This window comes from Schistocerca nitens, chromosome 9, assembly GCF_023898315.1.
Source record: "Schistocerca nitens isolate TAMUIC-IGC-003100 chromosome 9, iqSchNite1.1, whole genome shotgun sequence".
Taxonomy (NCBI): Eukaryota; Metazoa; Arthropoda; class Insecta; order Orthoptera; family Acrididae; genus Schistocerca; species Schistocerca nitens.
In genome coordinates, this window is record NC_064622.1 from 114,104,217 (window position 1) to 114,129,469 (window position 25,253).

Sequence of the window (25,253 nt, forward strand, 5' to 3'; positions counted from 1 at the left end):
TTATTTCACTTCCTTATCTGCCCCAGCCAGCACCGCACCTGGTGTCACGTTGCATCAGCACAGACAACTAGCTGCAGTAGCAAAATGATTGCTGAAAGTGGACCGCCTTTTCAGTGTATTGTTGCAATGAGTACAGGGGTATGCACCACAGTCTTAATTACATACTTAATTTGTAACATCTCTACAACAGATGTTTGGAATTTCAGGTATTGCTTTGATCTTATACTTCACATAGCAAGATATTTTTATTGATAATTATAATAACTGGTTTCTTTTCTTACAAAGATGCTGGTGGTTTGATTCTGAAACACTGGGAGGTAATGACCTTCATGTAAACACTGGGAGGTAATGACCTTCATGTGCAGCCATTAAGATCATCATAACATCCCAGTGGCTTCAATTTGAAACCACCAACAATATTTCATTATGATGTTCAAGTTTTTATTGTTATTCAATCAAATTACTGGTTTTTGTGACAATAAAGCCAGATTTGGTTCCAGGGAGAATTCCAGTTTTGATGTAGCAGCCAAGATACCACAACAGTGGTTTGGCAAGATTGCACACTATTACAGTTTGATTCAGATTTCCACAATATTTAAAACAGTAGAACAGCATCTCAGAAATGTACAGATGGTTATCATGTAGAAACTTCATCCCCAGATATTGCAAAGGATTTCAATGCCTATATGTTCAAATCAATCTACAAGCTTCATAGGAAAAGCAAAAAGTGGTGGCACAGAATTTTCTGGCACTTTCTTGATGTCACTGCTGTAAATGCCTTCATCATTTATAATGAATATTGCAATCATGAGCAAATATGCTTGAAGTAATTCAGACTGTCTATAACTAGTGGTCTAGTTGGAGCATCTTCATCAACTCCTACTCACACAAGAGGTCTCAAGATTCAACAGTACAGATTCAAGCCATTCGCTGCAACAGAAAAGCGCTTTCACAATGCATCCCATACGCTGGAAAGAGGACCATCTCAAATATGTGTGCACTGTAGTACTGCTCAAGGGCCATATCAAACAAGATCAGTGTGTAAAATATGCAACATGGGTATGTGTATAACAAAAACAAAGAATTGTTTCAACAAAAAAATATCACCATTAAACTCATCATAGCAGCCCTTCAACAAAAAAATATCACCATTAAACTCATCATAACAGCCCAGTGGTTTCACTTTGAAACCAAAATATTTTATTATGAAATTAAAATTTCACTGTTATTATATTGCATTATTGCTTTCTGTGACAATAAAGCTAGATTTTGAAAGCAATTGTTTAATTTTTCTTCTTATGTTAATTCACAGATCATAAAGGATTAAAACAAAGAGTATGTATTAGTTCTAAATGTAAAAAATAAGATGAATGTAGACTCAGTAGGCTGTAATAGCCCTCATTTATACTTTATGAGTGGAAGAACACCACTGTTACATTTAGCAATGACCAGTTATCCTACTTTTATGTACTTAGATGAATCATACCTGGATCCAACATCCCAACATACTCATGTAAGCAGTACAAGAAAAATGTTGTGGTGCAGTACAGCATCTGCTTATGGTTGGCATAATCATCAGGAGTGAGGGGGTGGTCTGCACGAAACTGAACTATCTTCTGCCAGTAAATCTCTTTATTCCTGCATACACAGTAAGACAAATGCAGGCTGCAGAATTTGAAATGAGACACTGGCTGCTGAGTTAAATGATAAATATTCACATTACTTACCAGAATACAGTACTTAATTCCCAGTTCAGTTTCTTGCCTGTCATCTCTTGTATGGCAAATAAGTTTTTCCACGGATCTTCAATTTTGCTCTCCAGTTCAGGCAAGTCCTGAAAATTATAGCACTGTAACATTGCTTACAGACACAAATACAAACAAAAATGATACTGTTTTAACTAATGTTTGATATATAAACTCTTTGTATAGGTTGCTTGGACAATCATTGTTTAAAAACTTGATTTAAAAAGGAATATTACAACATAGGGAATGCCAGAATGGGAAAAGTAGGATAGATAATTGTTCATCTGCAGCTGTTTGATACTTTGTGCACAGAATTAAGTGACAGCATAAAACTTTTGATATATTTTTTTCCAGTTTTAGATTGATTGGTTGGTTGGTTAGTTAGTTAATGTCCCCCCCACCCCCTCCCACTCTCTCTCTCTCTCTCTCTCTCTCTCTCTCTCTCTCTCTCTCTCTCTCTGTGTGTGTGTGTGTGTGTGTGTGTGTGTGTGTGAACTGGAAATAGAGTGGTAACTTGAAAACACAAAATTTGCTATCCTGTTACTCATACGTATGCATCAAGGATCAATTATTTGCAAGCGAGTAGCTGCCTACTTTAGAAATTCGACGAACGAATTATAAGTTAAAAAGTTTTTGTGCCAAATTTGTAAATGTAAAGCTCATAGATATTGATACTTACGAAAGAAACTGTTTAACACGCCATGGAATGCATCACAACGAACATGGTAGGGAAAGATTAGCTGTGAATATTAACGATGTACTTGAACTGATATCTCATGATAACGAAAACAGACCTGTTATTGCAATGGAAGCTCCTTCACAGGGAAACTAATACGGCGGACCAATTCCTATGGAATTAGGTCCAAAATAACTAACAAAGCGAGGGACCATAAATTTGCAGTAAAAACTCACATCGGTGTAAACTTTGCCGACAGTTTAATAGATACTGTAAATTCTTTAGTCAGTAAAAATAGCTTCATAATGCTCTTAAACATAGGTGGTGTGTCGGGAGAAATGATGAACAAACTATATGACTTAGAAATACTCTTAGGGCAAATTAACTCTGTAAAAGTCATACGTTTGAATGAACATTGGCTTAAATGGGACAATGTCAAGCTACTAAATTCACTCTCAGGATACAAGTTAGCATTGAGTTTTGCAGGAAAAAGGGGTATGGGGGATCATGTACATTAGTTGAACAGACACACAACTTCGAAGCCAAAACGACATTCGATTGTTTAAATGAGGTATTCGAAAGCTGGTGCATTGAGCTGTCTGAATACGGTTTACTAATCATAAGCATATATCATGTCCCGGAATATTGGGCTACTAGGGCATTTCTAGAGAAATTTGAAACTCTGCTAAGTAGGTTGCCGGTAGGGAAACCATATAAACAGATTGTAATTTGTTCTGATTTTAATATAGATATAAGAGACGAAAACAGATTTGTTACCACCCTGAAGGATTTGTTGGCTACAAACGGCTTAACATTAAATTTTACTGAGTATACCAGGGTAACAGCCACTTCTGCCACAAGCATTGATAATAAGTGAGCAGAAAAAATTATGGGAATACACAAAAACATGTATTAGACTTAGGAATATCTGATCACTCAGCACTTTTTATGTCATTGCCATACATAGACAAACCATATAGGTCCACAGTGAACTTGGTCAGAAATTTCAGCCAGCCAAATATAAACACATTTATCTTGAAATTAAAGGAAACCCATTGGAACTTCAGCAACCATTGTTCAATAAACAATAATTACAACACTTTCATATCTGAATTCAAGAACATTTTCAATGAATGCTTTCCCCTCATATCAACAAATGATAAATACAAAAAAAGTAAGACATGGATTACGGAAGGTATCAGGATCTCTAGCATTAGAAAGAGGGAAATGCATAAGGAAGCGAAAACCAACCGTGATGCTGAATTTATTAGGTACAAAACCAAATACAAAAAAATATTTGATCGGGTAGTTAAACAAGCAAAACAATTGGCAAACAGAAAATATATAGCTAATGCCTCAAATAGATCAAAAGCAGAATGGCAGGTTGTCAAGAAAGAAACAGGTACTGAAGAAACAAAACATTTTAATTACAAACTAGAAATTCGTGGGAATACTGTTACTAACACTCGGCACATCTGTGAAGAATTTAATAAGTACTTCATAACCACAAACAAAATTCATAACTTCTTACTTCCACAAATAAGACCTGATGCAGTACTGCAAGAATCAAGAGAGTTTAAATTTACTGCAGTATCATGTCATGAAGTAGCTAACATCATACAATCCCTAAAAAATCTTAAATCTGTGGACTGGGATGAAATTCCAACAAATATCATAAAGGCAGGAAGTGACAGCATTGCACCTCAACTCTGTAAAATAATAAACCAATCATTTGATGAGGGCTGCTTTCCAGACAGACTGAAATATGCTGAAGTCTGTCCAGTCTACAAAAAGGGAAAACAAGATGATTTAGTAAATTTCCGCCCAGTGTCTATACTCCCAGTTTTCTCTAAAATAGTTGAACGAATAGTATGTAATCAATTAGAAAAGTACAATAAGGAAGGCAATATTATTCTCAATAACCAATATGGGTTTAGGAAGGGACGAAACACTTTACAAGCTGTAAATGAACTAATCTCCAAAGTAAGTAAATGCCTTGACAACAAACAAAGTGTATCTGGTATTTTTTGTGACCTCTCAAAGGCGTTTGACACAGTAAACCATAAGCTACTGCTCCAAAAATTGGGTACCTATGGCTTCCATGGAAAATCTATAAGATGGTTTTCATCTTATCTCAAAAGCAGATACCAAAGGGTGGTGATACATCAAAAGGGAGAGAAAACTTGCTCTAGCTGGAAAGAAATTCAAGCAGGCGTGCCTCAGGGCTCGATATTGGGACCACTTCTGTTCTTATATTACATAAATGACATGCCTAGCAAAGTAAATACAGATACAATACTTTACGCAGATGACTCAACTGCTGTAGTCTGCTGCAAAAACACTGACGAATTAGTAAGGACCACGGAAAAAACTCTACAAGAACTTTAACAATGGATAAAAGATAATGCTATGAAATTAAATCTTGAAAAAACCCATATCATACACTTCAGGACCAAACAAACTACTGAATGTATATCGCAAATAGAATATTCAGGTAAAGAACTGACCACAGCTGATTCTGTAAAATTTCTTGGGATAACTTTAAATAAAAACTTGCAATGGACCGACCATGTGGACCGTTTACTGAAGAGATTAAATAGTTTAGTTTATGCAATGAGGGTACTACACAAAGTAACGGATTTAACAGTGAAGAAAACTGCGTATTTCATAACACTTATAAGATATGGAATAATATTTTGGGGTGCTGAAAAGACAAACCTCCTTCGAATCTTCAAACTACAAAAAAAAAAAAAAAATAATCAGAGTAATGACAGGAACCAATAGTAGACATTCATGCAAACCACTATTCAAAAGCCTGGACTTCATGACAATCCCTTCCATCTTCATATATGAAATACTTCTCTTTGAACAGAAAAACTCACATCTGTTTGAAGGAAATACATTCACACATGCCTATGAAACTAGACATAAATTGAAATACATGCTACCTTGTCACCGACTCACAGTATATGAAAATACTCCATATTACATGGCTCTGAAGATCAGAAATAAGATAAGGTCAATATTTGGTGAATCCACATTGGGAACCATTGGCACATACGTAAAAAGTAAATGTTATTAGAGTATAGAAGAATTTCTAAATGAATATAAAGAAATATTACAGTTTAGAAGAATTTATAAATAGGAATAGGGAGTAAAGATGCAAGTACAAATGGTATACTTTCGAAGCCATATAGATTTAAAGTATACACGTTCACTTTATATTCATGTTTATATATAGAATTATAGGGCGGTTTGTATCCCGTTCAGTACATCCATACTTCATATAGGTGTGTGAAGGCTATAGTAATGATTCGATGAGTTACGAAAAGATTTAAAATATAATGTTGTATTTTTATTATAATAAGCAATGTATGTATGACGTATTTCCTGTAGTATATAAAATACTGTAACAACTTAGGTTAAAGACTGACGAGTCACCAATGTTCTCAATCGAATGATTGTATAAAAACATGTTATGTGACAATAAAGTATCTTATCTTATTTTTTGCTATGATGTAGAAGAAAGGTTGCAAAAGTTCAAGAGACAAGATGAAAGCAATCGAGAAGATTATAGGAAACACAGCAAAACTTTTTAGCCCTCTCCCCTTTGCATTATGGCTACAATGAAGGATGAAACAAGTTTTACAATCATGTATATAAGTAATTCATTTCACATCATTCTTCTCTCAGTATAAACACATTTTCCATTACATCATGTAGCTCCTTCCACAAATGGATACACAATAAATGCGGTGGTGGTTTCTGGGTTGGGGCACTCCACAATGAGATTCTCAGTGTCCATACGAAAATTAGGAGAAATGAATGTGTTTACAATAAAAGAAAGAAAAAGCAATCTGACATAAAATTACACTCACTCTTTCCTAGTCTCACCCAAGATCATCTGCACAGTCACACATCATGTAAGACAATGTTAAAAATGGTCAGATGTTCTAAAACTTTCAAGTAAAGCACATGTAAGATAAGAGGAAAACTAAAGTAGATTCACTGGAATATGTGGCTGGCTGATCACTTCTGCTGTCCTCTTGTCTGAATACAAAATACAGTCTACTTTTTCTTCACCCTTCTTCCTTCCCCTTAAATCCTTCTGCCTGAAGTAGGAGCCACTGGCTCCGACAGCTTGCCAATCACAACAGTCTTTCATGTGTGTGTTCTGCCGCTGCTTGGTGAGTAAAGCTTTTTATCTATCCAATTAAATAATTTTATCAATAATTGATTGTTTTCATTGTTAGTCTACTGATATGTGGCACACTGTGATCTGCACGCCACATGCACCACACATAGGGGGTTCTCTCACCAGAGCATGAAGCCATGCACCAGAGGGCTGTGTTCTATGTGAACCTGAGTGAGGAGGCCCTCTTCCTGTCTGTGTGCTTGAAAGAAGGTTCACCATGGCCACACTGTAGACTTTACTGGACACAGTTTGCATAATAAATCAATCTTTTTTTATAAACAATACATATTTATATACAAAATTTCCATCCTGTTCAACAAAATGGTTCCTTTTACTGGACTTACAGTTTGACGAACACGCACAGGCATTTGCCTTACTCAAGTTCTGACTGTGCACATAATGGAAGCAAAAATCTTGTCAGTTTTAAACAGCGTATCACTGGCTTCATTTACAAGCAATTCTTTTTTTTGTGATCTATAATACTGTACACAGTTTCTTTCCCAAGGTATTTGCTATTGCTGAGCACATATTTGTTACACACAAATAAATTTCAATAAATTTACTCAAATGCTGATTACCGGTATTGATTTATTTGGTAGCATGAGGTAAGCCAGATAGAACTCAATAGACTTCTGCAGCATTCGGAAAAGATGTTTTGGAGGCAAATCAACTTGGCTGGTCCCAAGCAAAGGCAGCAGATCATAAACTGAAAAGCAAATACCAGATTCAATACATTATAACTGCATAAAAATTTACAAATAAAGAAGCAACAAACAAGAAACAGCACATGTAATTACAGTTTACAATATATGACACATACAAATTGTTTCATGAGATGGCATGTCCTTACTCTCTAGAATAATGTATGCTTCAACACATGGTATGTTAAAACTTTGTGCTGATCTTTTCCAGTCACCCACCACCTGCACATTCCCACTATCCAGCCACAAAGGAGCAGACCTCTCAGCACTGGAACAACCGAGTCACATTCTCTGCTAGGGTTTAGACTACCTCTCGTCAAGCCCTGAAACACAAAATATCCTACCCACTATCCCTCCCACAGTTGTATTCCACTGCCCACTGAACCTATGCAGTATCCTTGTCCATCCTTAAAGCACCCCTGCTCCCAACCCCTTGCGTCATGGGTCATATCTCTGCAATAGAACTAGATGCAAGAAGTCTTCCATACATCCTTCCACCACCACCACCTACTCCATTCTGGTCACGGGCACAACCTATCCTATCAAAGGCAGGGCTACCAGGGAAAGCAATTGTGTGATCTACAAACAAAGCTGCAACCACTGTGTTGCTTCCTATGTGGGCTGTCTGTCCGCACGAATGGCCACTGAAAAACTGTGGTCACAAGACAGCTGGATCACACAATTTGCTGAACATGCTGCCCAACACAATATGATTCACTTCATTTACTGCTTCGCAGGTCGAGCCATCTGGATCCTTCTTACCAACACCAGCAGTACACTGCCTTCTATTCTACCAATGCACATGCTTGTCTTTTCCCCCTCCTCTACTTCTCACCTTTTCCACCTCCCGCCTCCCAAATAAAGCATTCTGACTGCACTTAGCAGCCCTACTGTGTCCCCACGACATCCCTGCATGCTCCCACAAGCAGCAGTACATCCCCAAACCTACCCTGCTATCCCTTCTCCTCACCACCATAGCATCCTCCTTACCCTCACTACAAACACAGACTGCTTCATCCATTCACATATCAAGCACATTTTCCGTACACAGTATTGTGTCAGTGACCAAAGACAGTCATCTCGTGTGTGTGTGTGTGTGTGTGTGTGTGTGTGTGTGTGTGTGTGTGTGTGTGTGTGTGAGGGTTGGGAGGGGGGGGGGGGGCCATGCGCGTGCATGCACGCAGTTGCGCATGTGCTTTGTGCTGGTGTGATTGTGTGTGTGTTTCCTACTTTAGAAGAAGGTCTTTTGGTTGAAAACTCAGAATATATAGCAGTCTCTTTGCTTTGCCTGTCTACGACTCAACATCTCCTCTATATGGAGAGCAGCAACCTAGTCTTTTCAAAATACTACCATTACAGTGGTGCATATGTTAATTATTGATATTAAACTACCACCTAGCCCAGGACATCCCCCCCTCCCCCATATTTCATTTATTCCTGTTGACCTATCATTTCCGTGATCTTTCACACGATATTTTCCCTTCAAACAATGGAAAATCCAGGATGGAATAAAATAATATTATGAAAAGGAAAGCTGCTACTCACCATATAGCGGAGATGCTGAGTCACAGATAGACACAACAGAAAGACTGTTCCAAATAAAGCTTTCAGCCGTTAAGGCCTTCACCAACAGTAGACAGTCATACGTGCACACACACACACACACACACACACACACACACACACGACTGCAGTCTCAGGCAACTGAAACCACACTGCGAGCAGCAGCACCAGTGCATGATAGTGAAGTGCTGCAGGTCAGACGGTGAGCAGGGGAGAGGTGGGGGGGAGGGGGGGGATTAGTGGAAAAGAAGAGAAATAAAAAGACGGGTTGTGGTGGTGGAATGACGGCTGCGTGGTGCTGGAATGAGAACAGGGAAGGGGCTGGATGGATGACAGTGACTGACGAAGATTGAGGCCAGGTGGGTTACAGGAATGTAGGATGTATTGCAGGGAAAATTCCCACCTGCACAATTCAGATAAGCTAATTTTGGGTAGGATCCTTATCACACAGGCTGTAAAGCAGTCATTGAAATGAAGGATATCATGTTTGGCAGTGTGTCCCATACATCCACAGCTGCAACCACTGTGCTGCGTTCTATGTAATCATGACAACCAACAAGCTGCAAGTCCGCATGAATGGCCACAGACAATCTGTGCCCAAGAAGCATCGTGCCCAAGAAGCAAGTGGATCACCCTGTTGTTGAACATGCTGCCAAACATGATATTCTTCATTTCAGTGACTGCTTCACAGCTGGTGCCATATGGATCCTACCCACCAACACCACCTTTTCTGAATTGCGCAGGTGGAAACTTTCCCTGCAATACATCCTACGTTCCTGTAACCCTCCTGGCCTCAACCTTTGTTAGTCACTGTGCTCGCCCACCCAGCCCCTTCCCTGTTCCCATTTTAGCACTACACAGTCGTCATTACACCACCACACCCAGTCTTTTTATTTCTCTCCTTTTCCACTTCTCTCTCTCCCCCCCCCCCCCCCTCCACCTCTCCCCTGCTCACCGTCTGGCCTGCAGCACTTCACTGTCTGCCACCCCCAGCATATTATCGCTCCCCCTCCCTGCCCAAGACTCCTCCGTACCTCCACCCAGTCACCACTCCCATCATGCATTCGTGCTGCTGCTCACAGTGTGGTTTCAGTTGCCTGTGTGTGTGTGTGTGTGTGTGTGTGTGTGTGTGTGTGTGTGTGTGTGCACATGTCTATGAGTGTCTAGTGTTGACTAAGGCCATAATGGCTGGAAGTTTTAATTGTGAGAGTCTTTTTGTTGTGCCTATCTGAAACTCAACATCTCCACTATATGGTGAATATCAACCTTCCTTGTCATAATATTATTAATGTTAATCTCCTGTGTTGTATGGCTGTTCAATGTGGGAAATAACAGTCATAATGTGTCAACACTGTTGGCACTTTCTTTAAATGGTCATATGGTCCTTTTAAACGTCCTAGGATCCATGTTAACAAAGAAACACAATATGTGATTGTTTCAGAGCAATTGTAAAGCAATACTCTATCACATAAAGTTCCTGCACTTTTCTTGATAGAAATTCTCTTAAGTGAAGTTACAGAGTGAGACAAACATAAATTACCTTTGAATGACTTTAAAGGGCAGTTAAAAAACTGTAATGTTTGCTGATGACACAATCACTTAAATTATGGGCTCAAATTTTACCATAGTAGATGCAGTTCAGATGACAGCTGAACACACCAACAAGTTGCTTAACGCTAACAGTTTTAGTCTTAATTTCACAAACACTCATATTAAATAACAGAAAGTCCAAGAAGGAATAATCTTAGCACATAAAGATATTGCCCAAGTGTTAGTCAGTTACTTTCATGCTCCATGGATCATTTGTATGATAAATAATAATGACACAGAACAAGTCATTTTGTTTATAAGTTGTTCCTGTGTGAATGTCAGTGAGTTTTTGCTTCTGCATAAGAACTTTGTGCACAAGCTGAAATATTTCTAGCATTCTTTTTCATTGTGCCTGTCTGCAACTAATACCTATACTAGTCAATGAGTAGCAAGGGCACGTTATGCAGTTTCACATAAGTATTAATGGTCTCTCAACACCACAAGCAGATAATAATGGTCATACACTGAATGAAATACAGCATGTAAAATTTCTTGGTGACTAGCTGTATAACAAGATCAGTGCTGCATGTTATGCCATTAGAAGCAAATATCATTGTGTTGACATCAAGACAGGAGTGTTAGATTATTTGTGATATTTTCATTCGCTGCTGTGCTATGGAATCATATTATGGGGCAGTGTACCTAAAATAAATAAAATGTTTCTTCACTAAAAGTGAGCAGTGAGAGTTTTGTGTAACATAGGTAACCATACATCTTGCAGAAGCTTTTTTTAAGGATCTTGGAATTCTTACATTCATTTCCCAATTTATTTGCTCCTTAATGGTTTCTGTTGTTTACAATAAAAAATACATTTCAGTTGAACTGTGATTTACACAATCACAATGAGGATGCAAAAATAATTTTCATACAGACTTAAGCTCCTCTTCTGGGGTGCAGAACGGAGTTGTATACTCTTATGGAAAGATAATTAGTAAGCTTCCACCCAACATACAGCAAGAAATTGGGGATTCCTAAAACTTCAAAGGAAGATTAAAAAGATGTGTTATTATGCAATTATATCAATATCTACATTCAAGAACTGGAAAGGTCTGTTAGCTACATGGGGAGTAGTGGTATACATTGAAAATCTGCATAAGAATTAGCAATGTATTGTAAATAATAACACTGACTTTGAAAAATCCCATTGCAACAAAGTAATATGAAGCTACCAATAGCAGGTAAACAGCAGCTATGTAGTATAATTGTGGAGGCAGCACATTATTTAAGTAACAGCTTTATTTCTAATTTACTCGAAACTAAATTTGGCTGTCATAGGCATGAACAGCATTAAGCAGTACAGTGACAGTTTGCTGTTGATAGAGTATACAGATCAAGGTCCTATGATTTTCTTATCTTTTGTTAACATATACCTTGACTCATCCCACATCCCTGAAGGTTATCCTTCTAGTTGGGATCTATGGAGAACAATGAACAAATGAATGAATGAATGAATGCAAACACAAAACAAGACATACAAAAGAACAAGCAGATCAAGGACAGTATTTAATATACAGTTACACTGAACAAGAGGACCAAGGACGGTATTTAATGTACAGTTTCACTGAATCTAGTAATTACTTTAGCACTGAATTACAAGAGAAAATTGTAAGTCATACCAAGGAGCTTCCTGTAACAGTTCACAGCATTCTGGTAATGACAATGCTTCTCTGCGGTCATCAATGTCTCCACAAGTTTAGGCTAAGGGGGGAAAAAACAAAAAAATCTGCTCTTTAACATGTTCTTGTCAAAGCAAATGTTACTGAACCTCTCAGGTTAAAGTGTCAGATGTGTTAATGAAACACATCATCACTGTTTTTGCCTGAAGATCATAAACAAGCACTCTACTGAAACAGTGAAATGTTTCTGTGACACCATCTGACATTACACCCAAGAGCCTCACCAATAGAGTGGTACAAATTAAACAACTGTAAAGATGCGCTTCTAATAACTGTGTGGGCACATTAATCAGGAAGCCAAGTAGGAAGTCAAATGATGGACCTATTATTGCAATGGGTGTTTACATTAACACATCAATATGGTGCACAAAGTAAAAAATAAGCTTTCAAAAGACATTTCCACTTATCTGACAAACTCCCCCCCCCCTCCCAATCACTCTCTCTCTCTCTCTCTCTCTCTCTCTCTCTCTCTCTCTCTCACACACACACACACACACACACCTACCGTATGGGCAGTAACCTTCTGTTTATGTGCTTATCCACAACTCTACTTTTCTTTTACATAGTAAGTGGTTGTCTATGCTCCTTGAACTCATTACCCATCCACCTCTCCCTCTTTTGTGAAAATATTCTAAACCATCTTAGAAAAAAAACTGATTTCAACACGGGAAAACTTTACACACTGTCAATAATGCAGGTTATTTTAATTAACAGTGTACAAATTTCACAAAAACTTTAACACTTACATAAGAATTTCAAAGGAGTAACTGCCTTGATAAATAAACTGCCTGTTGACTTCTGTCTCAGGTTCTTTGGCCAACATTTGATTCAAGATTTTTCTAACGTTTCACCAGCACGAGTGGCTGGCATTGTCAAAGCTTCACCTTCTGTTGCTGGTGTTGGACTGGAGTCAAGCTTGCAGCTGCAGGTTATATGCAGCTGGCACGCCATGTCCAAGGGCTTTTCCAAGGACATTTCCAGTGTGGTTCTCTCCTGACTATCTGCAGTGGTCATTCGCTGCAGCATGGGAAGCCAGGAACCGTTCACCTTGAGGCTTTCTTCTTTAAGCTGTTCTCATATTTTTATAGTTTTTCTGAACAAGCAAGTGTGAAGCTCTTCTGTACAGAGCAAGAACTTCCATGTCAGTGAATTCTACTGTGGTCCATCTCACACAGCGCATGTTCCACCATGGCCAGTTCCTCCACCTGCCACAACCTGCAATGCTGCTTATGATGGAGATTCTGGTACTGATTGATCATCCAGTCATTCCAATATAGATTTTTCCGCATGTACATGGTATGTGGTATATTCCTGATATTGCAAGTGGGTCCCTTTTTTCCTTTGCTGATCTGAGATGCTTTTTGATCTTCTTTGCCAGTTTATAAACGGTCTTTACACCGTATTTGTGCAATATGAGGCCAATTCTGTCCATTAGTCTGGGAATGTATCACAGGAAGGCCGTACACAATATTTCTTTTTCTGGTGTATCACTTCACCAAGTTTTTTTTTTTTTTTTTATTCTGTGACACTTCTTGTGTAACTAGTATAATATCTATTGCTCATCAGAATGCTTTCCAGTTGCTGCATTTTGTGTCTGAGGTGCTATGGCTCACAGTTGTAGTAGTAGTAGTAGTTGTTGTTGTTGTTGTGGTCTTCAGTCCTGAGACTGGTTTGATGCAGCTCTCCATGCTACTCTATCCTGTGCAAGCTTCTTCATCTCCCAGTACCTACTGCAACCTACATCCTTCTGAATCTGCTTAGTGTATTCATCTCTTGGTCTCCCCCTACGATTTTTACCCTCCACGCTGCCCTCCAATACTAAATTGGTGATCCCTTGATGCCTCAGAACATGTCCTACCAACCGATCCCTTCTTCTGGTCAAGTTGTGCCACAAACTTCTCTTCTCCCCAATCCTATTCAGTACCTCCTCATTAGTTATGTGATCTACCCATCTAATCTTCAGCATTCTTCTGTAGCACCACATTTCGAAAGCTTCTATTCTCTTCTTGTCCAAACCATTTACCGTGCATGTTTCACTTCCATACATGGCTACACTCCATACAAATACTTTCAGAAATGACTTCCTGACACTTAAATCTATACTTGATGTTAACAAATTTCTCTTCTTCAGAAACGCTTTCCCTGCCATTGCCAGTCAACATTTCATATCCTCTCTACTTCGACCATCATCAGTTATTTTGCTCCCCAAATAGCAAAACTCCTTTCCTACTTTAAGTGTCTCATTTCCTAATCTAATACCCTCAACATCACCCGACTTAATTCGACTACATTCCATTATCCTCGTTTTGCTTTTGTTGATGATCATCTTATATCCTCCTTTCAAGACACTGTCCATTCGGTTCAACTGCTCTTCCAAGTCCTTTGCTGTCTCTGACAGAATTACAATGTCATCGGCGAACCTCAAAGTTTTTATTTCTTCTCCATGGATTTTAATACCTACTCCGAACTTTTCCTTTGTTTCCTCTACTGCTTGCTCAATATACAGATTGAATAACATCGGGGAGAGGCTACAACCCTGTCTTACTCCCTTCCCAACCACTGCTTCCCTTTCATGCCCCTCGACTCTTATAACTGCCATCTGGTTTCTGTACAAATTGTAAATAGCCTTTCGCTCCCTGTATTTTACCCCTGCCACGTTTAGAATTTGAAAGAGAGTATTCCAGTCAACATTGTCAAAAGCTTTCTCCAAGTCTACAAATGCTAGAAACGTAGGTTTGCCTTTCCTTAATTTTTCTTCTAAGATAAGTCGTAAGGTCAGTATTGCCTCACGTGTTCCAGTATTTCTACGGAATCCAAACTGATCTTCCCCGAGGTCCGCTTCTACTAGTTTTTCAATTCGTCTGTAAAGAATTTGTGTTAGTATTTTGCAGCTGTGGCTTATTAAACTGATTGTTCGGTAATTCTCACATCTGCCAACACCTGCTTTCTTTGGGATTGGAATTATTATATTCTTCTTGAAGTCTGAGGGTATTTCGCCTGTTTCATACATCTTGCTCACCAGATGGTAGAGTTTTGTCAGGACTGGCTCTCCCAAGGCCGTCAGTAGTTCCAATGGAATGTTGTCTACTCCGGGAGCCTCGTTTCGACTCAGGTCTTTCAGTGCTCTGTCAAACTCTTCAACGCAGTATCGTATCTCCCATTTCATCTTCATCAACATCCTCTTCCATTTCCATAATATTGTCCTCAAGTACATCGCCCTTGTATAGACCCTCTATATACTCCTTCCACCTTTCTGCTTTCCCTTCTTTGCTTAGAACTGGGTTGCCATCTGAGCTCTTTATGTTCATACAAGTGGTTCTCTAATCTCCAAAGGTCTCTTTAATTTTCCTGTAGGCAGTATCTATCTTACTCCTAGTGAGATAAGCCTCTACATCCTTACATTTGTCCTCTAGCCATCCCTGCTTAGCCATTATGCACTTCCTGTCGATCTCATTTTTGAGACGTTTGTATTCCTTTTTGCCTGCATCATTTACTGCATTTTTATATTTTATCCTTTCGTCAATTAAATTCAATATTTCTTCTGTCACCCAAGGATTTCTACTAGCCCTCGTCTTTTTACCTACTTGATCCTCTGCTGCCTTCACTACTTCATTCCTCAAAGCTAGCCATTCTTCTTCTACTGTATTTCTTTCCCCCATTCTTGTCAATTGTTCCCTTATGCTCTCCCTGAAACTCTGTACAACCTTTGGTTCTTTCAGTTTATCCAGGTCCCATCTCCTTAAATTCCCACCTTTTTGCAGTTTCTTCAGTTTTAATCTACAGGTCATAACCAATAGATTGTGGTCAGAGTCCACATCTGCCCCTGGAAGTGTCTTACAATTTAAAACCTGGTTCCTAAATCTCTGTCTTACTATTATATTATCTATCTGATACCTTTTAGTATCTCCAGGGTTCTTCCATGTATACAACCTTCTTTTATGATTCTTGAACCAAGTGTTAGCTATGATTAAGTTGTGCTCTGTGCAAAATTCCACCAGGCGGCTTCCTCTTTCATTTCTTACCCCCAATCCATATTCACCTACTACGTTTCCTTCTCTCCCTCGAATTCCAGTCACCCATGACTATTAAATTTTCATCTCCCTTCACTATCTGAATAATTTCTTTTATTTCATCATACATTTCTTCAATTTCTTCGTCATCTGCAGAGCTAGTTGGCATATAAACTTGTACTACTGTAGTAGGTGTGGGCTTCGTATCTATCTTGGCCACAATAATGCGTTCACTATGCTGTTTGTAGTAGCTTACCAGCGTTCCTATTTTCCTATTCATTATTAAACCTACTCCTGCATTACCCCTATTTGATTTTGTATTTATAACCCTGTAGTCACCTGACCAGAAGTCTTGTTCCTCCTGCCACCGAACTTCACTAATTTCCACTATATCTAACTTTAACCTATCCATTTCCCTTTTTAAATTTTCTAACCTACCTGCCCGATTAAGGGATCTGATATTCCACGCTCCGATCCGTAGAACGCCAGTTTTCTTTCTCCTGATAACGACATCCTCTTGAGTAGTCCCCACCCGGAGATCCGAATGGGGGACTATTTTACCTCCAGAATATTTTACCCAAGAGGACGCCATCATCATTTAATCATACAGTAAAGCTGCATGCCCTCGGGAAAAATTACAGCTGTAGTTTCCCCTTGCTTTCAGTTAACAAATTGAAATAACATCACTATAGCCATCATCAAAACATTGTTGAGTTTTACTCTTTAGCAGAATCATGTATTTTACAACATATGTGAGCTGCAGCACCTCAGATGCAAGACGCAACAACTGGAAAGCATTCTGATGAGAAATGGATACTCCACCTGTTACATAAAAAGTGTCACAAAATCAAAAACTCGGCAAAGCAACACATCAGAAAAAAAAAGGTCACTTAAGGCCTTTCTGCCATACGTTCCCTGAGTGACAAACAAAATTGGCTGCATACTGTGCAAACGAGGAGTAAAGACTATTTACAAACTGACGATAAGACTAAAGAGTGTCTCAGTTTCGTAAAGGTAAATACGGACCTACTTGCAATATGAGAACAGCTTCCACAGGAAAGAAGAAAGCCTGAATGTGAATGGTCCCTGGATTTCCATGTTGCAGCGATTGACTGCTGCAGGTAGTAAGAGGGGAACCACCCTGGACTTGTCCACAAAAAACCCCTTGGACGTTTGCGTGCCAGGTACATATAAACTGCAGCTGCGAGCTTGACTCCAGTACACTACCAGCACTGGAGAGTGAAGCTTTGACAATGCCAAGCACTTGTGTTGGCGAAGTGTTAGAAGAATCATCAAACAAAGATCAGTCAAAGAACTCAAGATAGAAGCCAACAAGCAGTTTGTTAACAAGTAGCCATGAAAGTCTTGGCAATTTTGTGCCTTAAATAAAATTCAACATCCATAAACATTTAACAAACTGGGATAACATTATATATCCCTCATTAAAACACTGTTCAGTTTTACTCTTTAGCAGAAACATGCAATTTGTTAAGTAGACAGTTAACTAATGAAAGATAAATTATTTCTGAAGTGAAAGACAAATCAGATCATTAAGGCTAAAAGAAATATTAAAATTAACAGGAAAAAATAATTTAAGGTGAGAGTTTGATTAATAATTGTATAAAAACTAGTAACCTCATTCTGAGACAGTGAAGCAGTGAAGAAAATATTGGAATGTCGAACATGTTAAGTAAGACATGATGCAGATTCAAGCAGTTGTTCAAAGATTATAATTAACGATTCACTCTTTACCCAGCTTATTGACCAGAATTTCTTTAAATTTCCAAAAATATCAGTGAAGTACTCAAACAGTCTTCTTTGTAAAAGCAATTGGTGTTTTCTTTCTTGAAATGTGATTAATTCAACTTCACTCCCCTTGTTACTAAACCAAATTAAGCTTACGCATCCCCCTACTCTACTACAGGCCATTAACTGATCTCACAAGTAATTTGATTTAAAACATAGTCCATGACATTTAAAATGTTTAGTAGTGACAATCAAAGTAATCTACAGGAGCAAAGAGAAACTTTCTCAGCTTCATAATAAAAAAGAATGATTTTTAGTTATCAAATACACTCATTTTTTACTGTAAGCTCCTTTCAGATCAATGCACTTTGTGAAAAATCTCTCAGGCAAGTAGAGTCCATCGCTGGAGGAAGATTCTGACAGGGCTGCCAAAAACCCATATATAAGGTGATCCACAATTGTGGACTGCAAGGTTTACCAGTGGAATCTACACTAAAACGTAAACTAAAAGTTTCTCTACAACTTATTGCCAGTAATGCTTAGTAACAGAATGAGACTGTCGCGTATATACCGTGAATTAATTCTTCTCGGCTAACAATTCATATCATTTCAAATGAAGAATTTGTTTTATCTGAAATTAAGTTGCTTGTGAACCGAAAAGAGTCCCCCCCCCCCCAGGAATGCTGCCACCACAAAAGACTCCAAGGATGTGGAGGTACATTATTCATCATACTGAGAGATTACATGTGACACTGACAGGATGCTAAATTTTCTACAGCAGATGTCAAAAGTATCCACCATTGCATTCAGAAAACAGCTCTGTTCTTTTAAATCATAACTGACAGACATGTTACAAAATCTTTGGCATATCCTGGATTGTATTTGCAACAGCTTCTATTACATTTCACAGATTTTCTCTTAAATTACATCACTGGGAGGACACTAGGTCTTTCATGTGGCCCCATATCCAGAAGTCACAGAGTGTGAGATCAGGAGAACATGATGGTCATATAACAGGTTACATTCAATCCACCTTCCGAGACAATGATCACTCAAATATCGAGCCACGGCAGGCTGATTATGTACATAGGCTCCATAATGTAGCAACCACATGTTCTGTCATGTTGCCGCCAGTGCAACATCCTCCAATACACCCGAAAGAAATGTCTGAAGATACTGCAAGTAGTAGACACCTCATAGTCATCCCGGCAGTTCAAACTTTCCAAACAGCTATCACCAACGATTAGTGCCTGAACACTGATGAACAGCTGATGCTGGGAATTTACCTCCAAGATAGCGTGTGGATTTTTGTCAGTGCAAACATGGTAACTGTGTTGACTGAAAATGCCATTTCTGGTGAATGTTGCTGCATCCACTGCCAGTACTCTACTGAGGAATTATTGATCTGTGGTGTGTTGGTTCAGCAGCAAATCAAAATGTTGTACGGCATTGAAAATCAGGATTTGGATTCATTGCACATGGAAGGGATACAGTAATTGTTCATTTACTGTTCTCTACACAGACTGCTGTGACAATTGAGGTATGCATCTAATCTCAAAGTACTGGTAATTAGTCAGAGTTCCACAAAATGCAGAGATTCTCCCTCAACTGCAACTGTCCTGTGACACTGCAGCCTAGCAGCATTGACTATTACAGGTGCACAGTGACCTATGCCTCTCTCAAACACAAATGTTCTTGGAGTGGGATGTCGTCTGCCAGGTAAATGGGCAGCATACATACATACTGACATACATGCAGCAGCAGCAGAATTCTGATGTTCCTAACTGTAAATCAAAGCGACATCAGTCAATTCAACATTTCCATATCCATCATCTTCTGTCAACCACAGCAACTAACTGAAAGTTAACAGTACATGCCAGTGTACTGCAGCTGTGTGTTGCATTAACGTACATAGTACCAATGACAAGGCCATACATTAAAACACGGTGTTTCCAGCAATAACTTATAATGACACTTTCAGATCATTTTCAGTGTAGATCTCACTCTTAATCTTTGTAGGCAATAACAACAGATCACTCTGTATAGTAGTCATAATGTCTTTATTGGTCAAATTACTTATGCTTTCCAACTACAAATTTCTTTGGGTGTAGTGTACATCAAATACCCTGAGTTTGCCGAAACACCCTTGTCAGGATGTGAATTGTCCGGTCTGTTATCACAATGTTTTTCCTCTAGTTGATCCAGAAGACTTGCATAGCATATGCCAGCTAATTTGTTAATAATTCTATGTTTATAAAAACAAAGAACAGATTAATCATACCAGAAAATGCTGGTTATAGAGATTGGAAATTTTCCTGTGAATGTATAATTTCATTTCTTCTCAAGTGTTCTGTTTAATTAAATTTTTGGCAATGGGGCTTGCGTCATCTTCAGACTGCTAAGGAATTATGGGCTGGTCCACTGGTGTGGACTTCTACACAATTATTGTTTCCCCTGGGGTAGTGCTATGGAGAATTAATTGCTACCATATGCTTTCACTAGAGTCATATCCTCATTTGTGTTGTGCCCTCAGTATTCCGAGGTCTCCGTCTTTAGCGGAAGCTGATAAACAATGACAGTAGATTATGTTGCAATGAGGTACGAGATCGAGTGTTTGGCTTACTGATAGTCCAGAGAGAAGTCAAATGTGAACTGAGTGAAGTCACAGCAACAACAAATCTTCAGAGTAGGGACCCATTCCCTCATCACAAGGCACCTGCCACCTGTGTGCTGACAGAATATCCTTTCCGGTACATGAGATTAACTTCACCTTTGTTGCAGGACCGTAAGCTTCAACCCATTGCTTTGACTGCTGTTTCACATGTGATGTGAAGTAATGGACTCATGTTTCATATGCAGCAATACATTGGTGCACAAAACCAATTGGGTTCTTTTTAAAATGGTACAATTTTTCCTGAGAAACTCATTTTTCATTTGCTCACTGTCAGCAATAATTAACAACGCATTCACTTTGCACAAAGATTCCTCATAGTTCACATAAAATAGACCATAATATTTCTTCTGATATCTCTACAGTGTCATGCATTTCATATACCTTCAATTGCCTTTTCTCCCCTACCATATAAAGCACTTTCTTGGTGTTTTGCTCAGTGGTTGCCATTTTGGGACACTGTTTGTATGAATCAACTACAAGATTAGTATAACATACAATGTCTGCCAAAAAAAAACAAAAACCCAGAAGACAAGGTTGGATGTTAATGTAACTTTGTACACATACACACCTTTGGTGCATATGTAAATGATTGAGAGTTTCAACTGTAACAGGTAGAATGGTCACCAGAATGCATTAGTTTTGTTCATGTTTAGTATTGTTGCCAGCCAGGTAGATTATATAAGAGGCGTGAACAGCATCAGAAGTTGTGTGAGCACTGTAGACATCAAGATGCTGCATACTCGTATGAGACAGCATTATGAGCACCTGACAGAGTTTGAAAGACGTATCACTGAAGGTCCCCCTTTTGGATGTGACAGCAGCATTATGTTGGACTGCACGAAAACGTGAGGGCAGGCATACTCTTCATCAAGGTCCTGGTAGATTTTGTCGGAGCGACACAGGGAAGTATCGCTGTACTGTGTACCTAGCACATTGTAATCACTTCACATCTGTGCCTGGCATCTGAGTACAAGTAATGGACTCCCTGAAACATTCTGTGTCATCCCACATCATTGACTGCAGTTAGCAGCAGCTGGACTAGGGAATCACCACTCTATGCGGAGGCTGCCATTAACACTTTTCAGGAGCATATACTGTACAAGGGGATGTCACACCAGCTATCCTGCCCAGTAGCAAACACAAAGACAAAGAATGAAATGTAAGTAATTCTGTAACTTCAATTACATAAATGCATGCTTACTAAATTCTGAGTTGACTGATACTATGTGCACACGTGTCAGCTAATTAATTTAAAAGCTTTCAAATTAAATTAATGATTTTATATACCAAGATTAATTTTCCCCAGCCAAGAGACCCCACCAATACCTTGCCTGCTTAGAGGACTATAGCTTTGATAGGACACAGTACTTTTCTCATTCTTCAATTAGTTAATCTAATACATGACAAAAATGCTCAGAATTTGTAGGCTCTGCATTCAAAATTAAGCAATTGCCACGCCAACATTTAGGAACACCAACTGTTTGCATTTTTGGAGAAATGGCATCAAATCATGCCTCCCAACTTGAACTTCAAACAGACAGACCATCCCACTGACCTGGGGCACAGCAACTGGTACCTCCTTCACCCGCGGTTATGTTTGCTACAGTAATCTTTTTACTACCCGTGGAAGCACACTACAGAGTGGCACCACAGTTTGCATAAGCATGGAGAGGTGGCCTCTGGCCCCCATGCGAGTGCAATCAGTTGCAGAATTTGGATGTATATCATTTTAGATGGCAGAATAGCAGAAATTACTGTCATCTTCAAATGCCTTTGTTGTTTTCCATTCTTTGGAACTACCTATTGTGAAGACTGGCTGCTATTGTACAATGTGGCAGGAAACTAGCAGCAACTACACTGGGTGCTACTGTGCGTCATACCAACTGGACCAAATGCATTCGGTATAGCAACTGCACTGGAGTAATCTGATAAGCTTCTATGTGCCACCCCTGCTGCTGCATTCATTTCAGAATCTATGGCTTGCAGCTCTTCGTGCTCCATCTCCTATAATCTGTTCTCACTCTGTTTTGGGACAGGGCTAAATTATTGTGCCTTTTCCCCACACATTTGACTTTTTTTTAATAATCTGTCCTACAGCAGGTCAGTAGCTTGCCAAGTCACTCAGAATTGTGGGTGGGCTATTTGTTTTTCAACTTCTCCAGTTGCTACAGAATATGGCGAACATGATAGGACTCTAATCAGTTTCACATGACAAAATCCACTAGGCAGTCTTTGCCAGGTGTCTTTTTCTCATGGCTATGGGAAATGGAATTCACTGTTGGCCATACCTGACCGAGCCATTAGTGCTATTCCCATTATAGATGGCAAGAGCAATGTTTTTCTTAGTCCAGAAAAATTAAGAAGAGAGATCTTTGTTTTTCCTTCATTGCTCATTGCAACCTTTTCTGGCACAAGGTAAAGATTATAGAGCAGCACAGACATCTCAGCTGAAAAAGACAGGGACTGGTCATATGCTCCATGAGGGTCACTGTCTTACACAATGCCTTTCGCCGAAGCCAATGTTATTATCGAGGCCATTCCTGCTACCTGTGGCAGTGTAACAGCCAATGCTGAAGCACATATGCCCGGAGCTCAATGGCTCACTTTCTATTGACATCCTGTCTAGTGACAGCATGTCGACCAGCTGTGTGTTCAGCACTGATGTTGCAACCGCTGCTGGAGGTGTCTACTTTGCCACCAATGCAGACTCCTGTGCAGATATTGTTGCTGATACTGACACCAACACGTCGCAGCAAGCAGACAGTAAGGGGACTGTTGCATGGCCGTCAACACCACCACGTGCAGAAACAACCATTACCAAGGCAAGTACTGCTTTGCAACCAGCTGTTGCTGCTGATGTGATGCAGGCTATGTCGGGTCAGCTGTTGGCAGCTATGGGCGTACTGATCGTGAAGTTAGACGAAATGTTAAATGCTCAAAGTAGAGAATTACACACATCTCTGGAAGAAAAATTAGGGAAACAGTGTGACAAGCTAAGCTCAGCATTAGGCATAAAATTCGAATAGCAGTTGTGAGTACCTGGAGCAATGAAAACCCGATTTTAGGATGCTCACCATGATGAATTTTCGAGGCACCTAGACAATCAAACTCAGGGTCTTCAAAACAGGGAGAGCTTTTGGATCAGGTGCTTGTGGCAAATAAGGAGGCACAGGTGAAAGTCTGATCGAGATTGATGGATGTGAGGATAAATTTCAGGGGACTGACGAAACATTGTGACAGCTGCTTTCCAAATAGAGGAGCAAAAAGCTACACTCGAGACACTTAGTGAACGAGTTGGAGAAACTGGTATGACTATTTCAGGGCACACAGAACCCCTTTCATAATAGAAATAAAGGTTGAATTAACAGAGGGAATGATGGAGAAATTCCATTTAGGAGCTGCAAAAAAGATGAAAGATGATGTTGCAGTATGCTGAGCGACAAGTACGATTAGTTGATAATATCATCCATATGATACACAGCACAACAACTGAATGGCGAGTCTCTGAACACGGTGCGGACAGGCCTATCTATAGGACGTCAGGTAATGCCTCCTACAAAGCTGCTACTAACAACACAGAGAAAGGCAATGGATTGGCAGTAAGGGCACTGCTGATAACCCCTGTGTCTGATACCAGCAAGTGTACAGGTCAGCTCTGAACCACACTCACCAAGACACCATTAAACTTACTCTCTACAGTAGTAGCTGCCCCCTGAGTGGGAGGAAAGAACCAAGCAGGTTAGTTTACAAGAACAGAAAAAGCAGCAACTGTTCCTGCAGGAAACTATTTGTGAAGTGTAATCAGAGAAGAACCATTCCATGGCCAAGTTATGAACAGTTCACAGTTTTGGCACTCCAGCATACCGTTCACTTCTCCTAACTGGGAACATTTTAGTGGCCTATAATAAAAAATACACCCTGTTGACTTCTTACAGAACTACTAGACCTGGTGCAACACTCTTAATATCAGCTACTGTCAGTTGACGCATGCCTTCAGACAGCATGTTGTTTCCAAGGTGAGTCTGTGGTGGCATATAATGGGGTCATTACTGTGCAGACTTTGCACAACTGAACAGGGAATTCTTAGGCCAGTTCTGGAATGGGGCATGTCAGTAGAGAGTTAGATGCTCTTTAATGACTGGTCCAGCATACAGTCCTAGTAGCGGAACTCTCCTCAGTTCTTCCGGTGCAACATGTCTAAAATGTGACACCTGGAATGACCCATAGGCCCCAGAGAGACTATTCCTTTAATATGTGGGCAACGGACAACTACTCATTGTTCCAACAGTTAACACTAAGCAATCCCTAAAAAATTTGTCAAAATTGGATGATTTCTAAGAGAAGAGAAATTGTGAGCTAACGAACAATGAAGGATTAAATCACAGCAAATAAGGGCCAGAATACAGACAGGTTGGCTCCCGCTGTTCTACTTTGTATGCAATCCTATTTAATGTGTTAAGGTCTATATAAAATTTTCACTAAGTTTTTCTTTCAAAATTCCGATGTTACAGTTCTTGCACTGAATACATGGTGTGGAAATTATCAAAATTCTAGAAACAAATTCCCTCGCAAAACTTTATTATTCAGTTGGTTATTCAGATTGTAATGAATTAAAAAGTTTCATTAGAAATGATGGTGACCAAAAGTTATCACAGTTACAAAATTTTATGCAGCTAG

General features: G+C 39.3%; 1 protein-coding gene across 1 annotated transcript in view; it reads right to left on the reverse strand.

Moving 5' to 3' along the window:
* LOC126203329 (integrator complex subunit 10) overlaps positions 1 to 25,253 on the reverse strand; it is a 121,964-nt gene that overhangs the window by 59,895 nt on the left and 36,816 nt on the right. Inside the window, exons 5-8 of the mRNA XM_049937600.1 lie at positions 12,087 to 12,168; positions 7,195 to 7,322; positions 1,728 to 1,834; positions 1,487 to 1,638 (exon numbers count right to left, since the gene is read on the reverse strand). Of these exons, the coding sequence (XP_049793557.1) occupies positions 1,487 to 1,638; positions 1,728 to 1,834; positions 7,195 to 7,322; positions 12,087 to 12,168 (469 nt within the window). The remainder of the gene's footprint in view (positions 1 to 1,486; positions 1,639 to 1,727; positions 1,835 to 7,194; positions 7,323 to 12,086; positions 12,169 to 25,253) is intronic.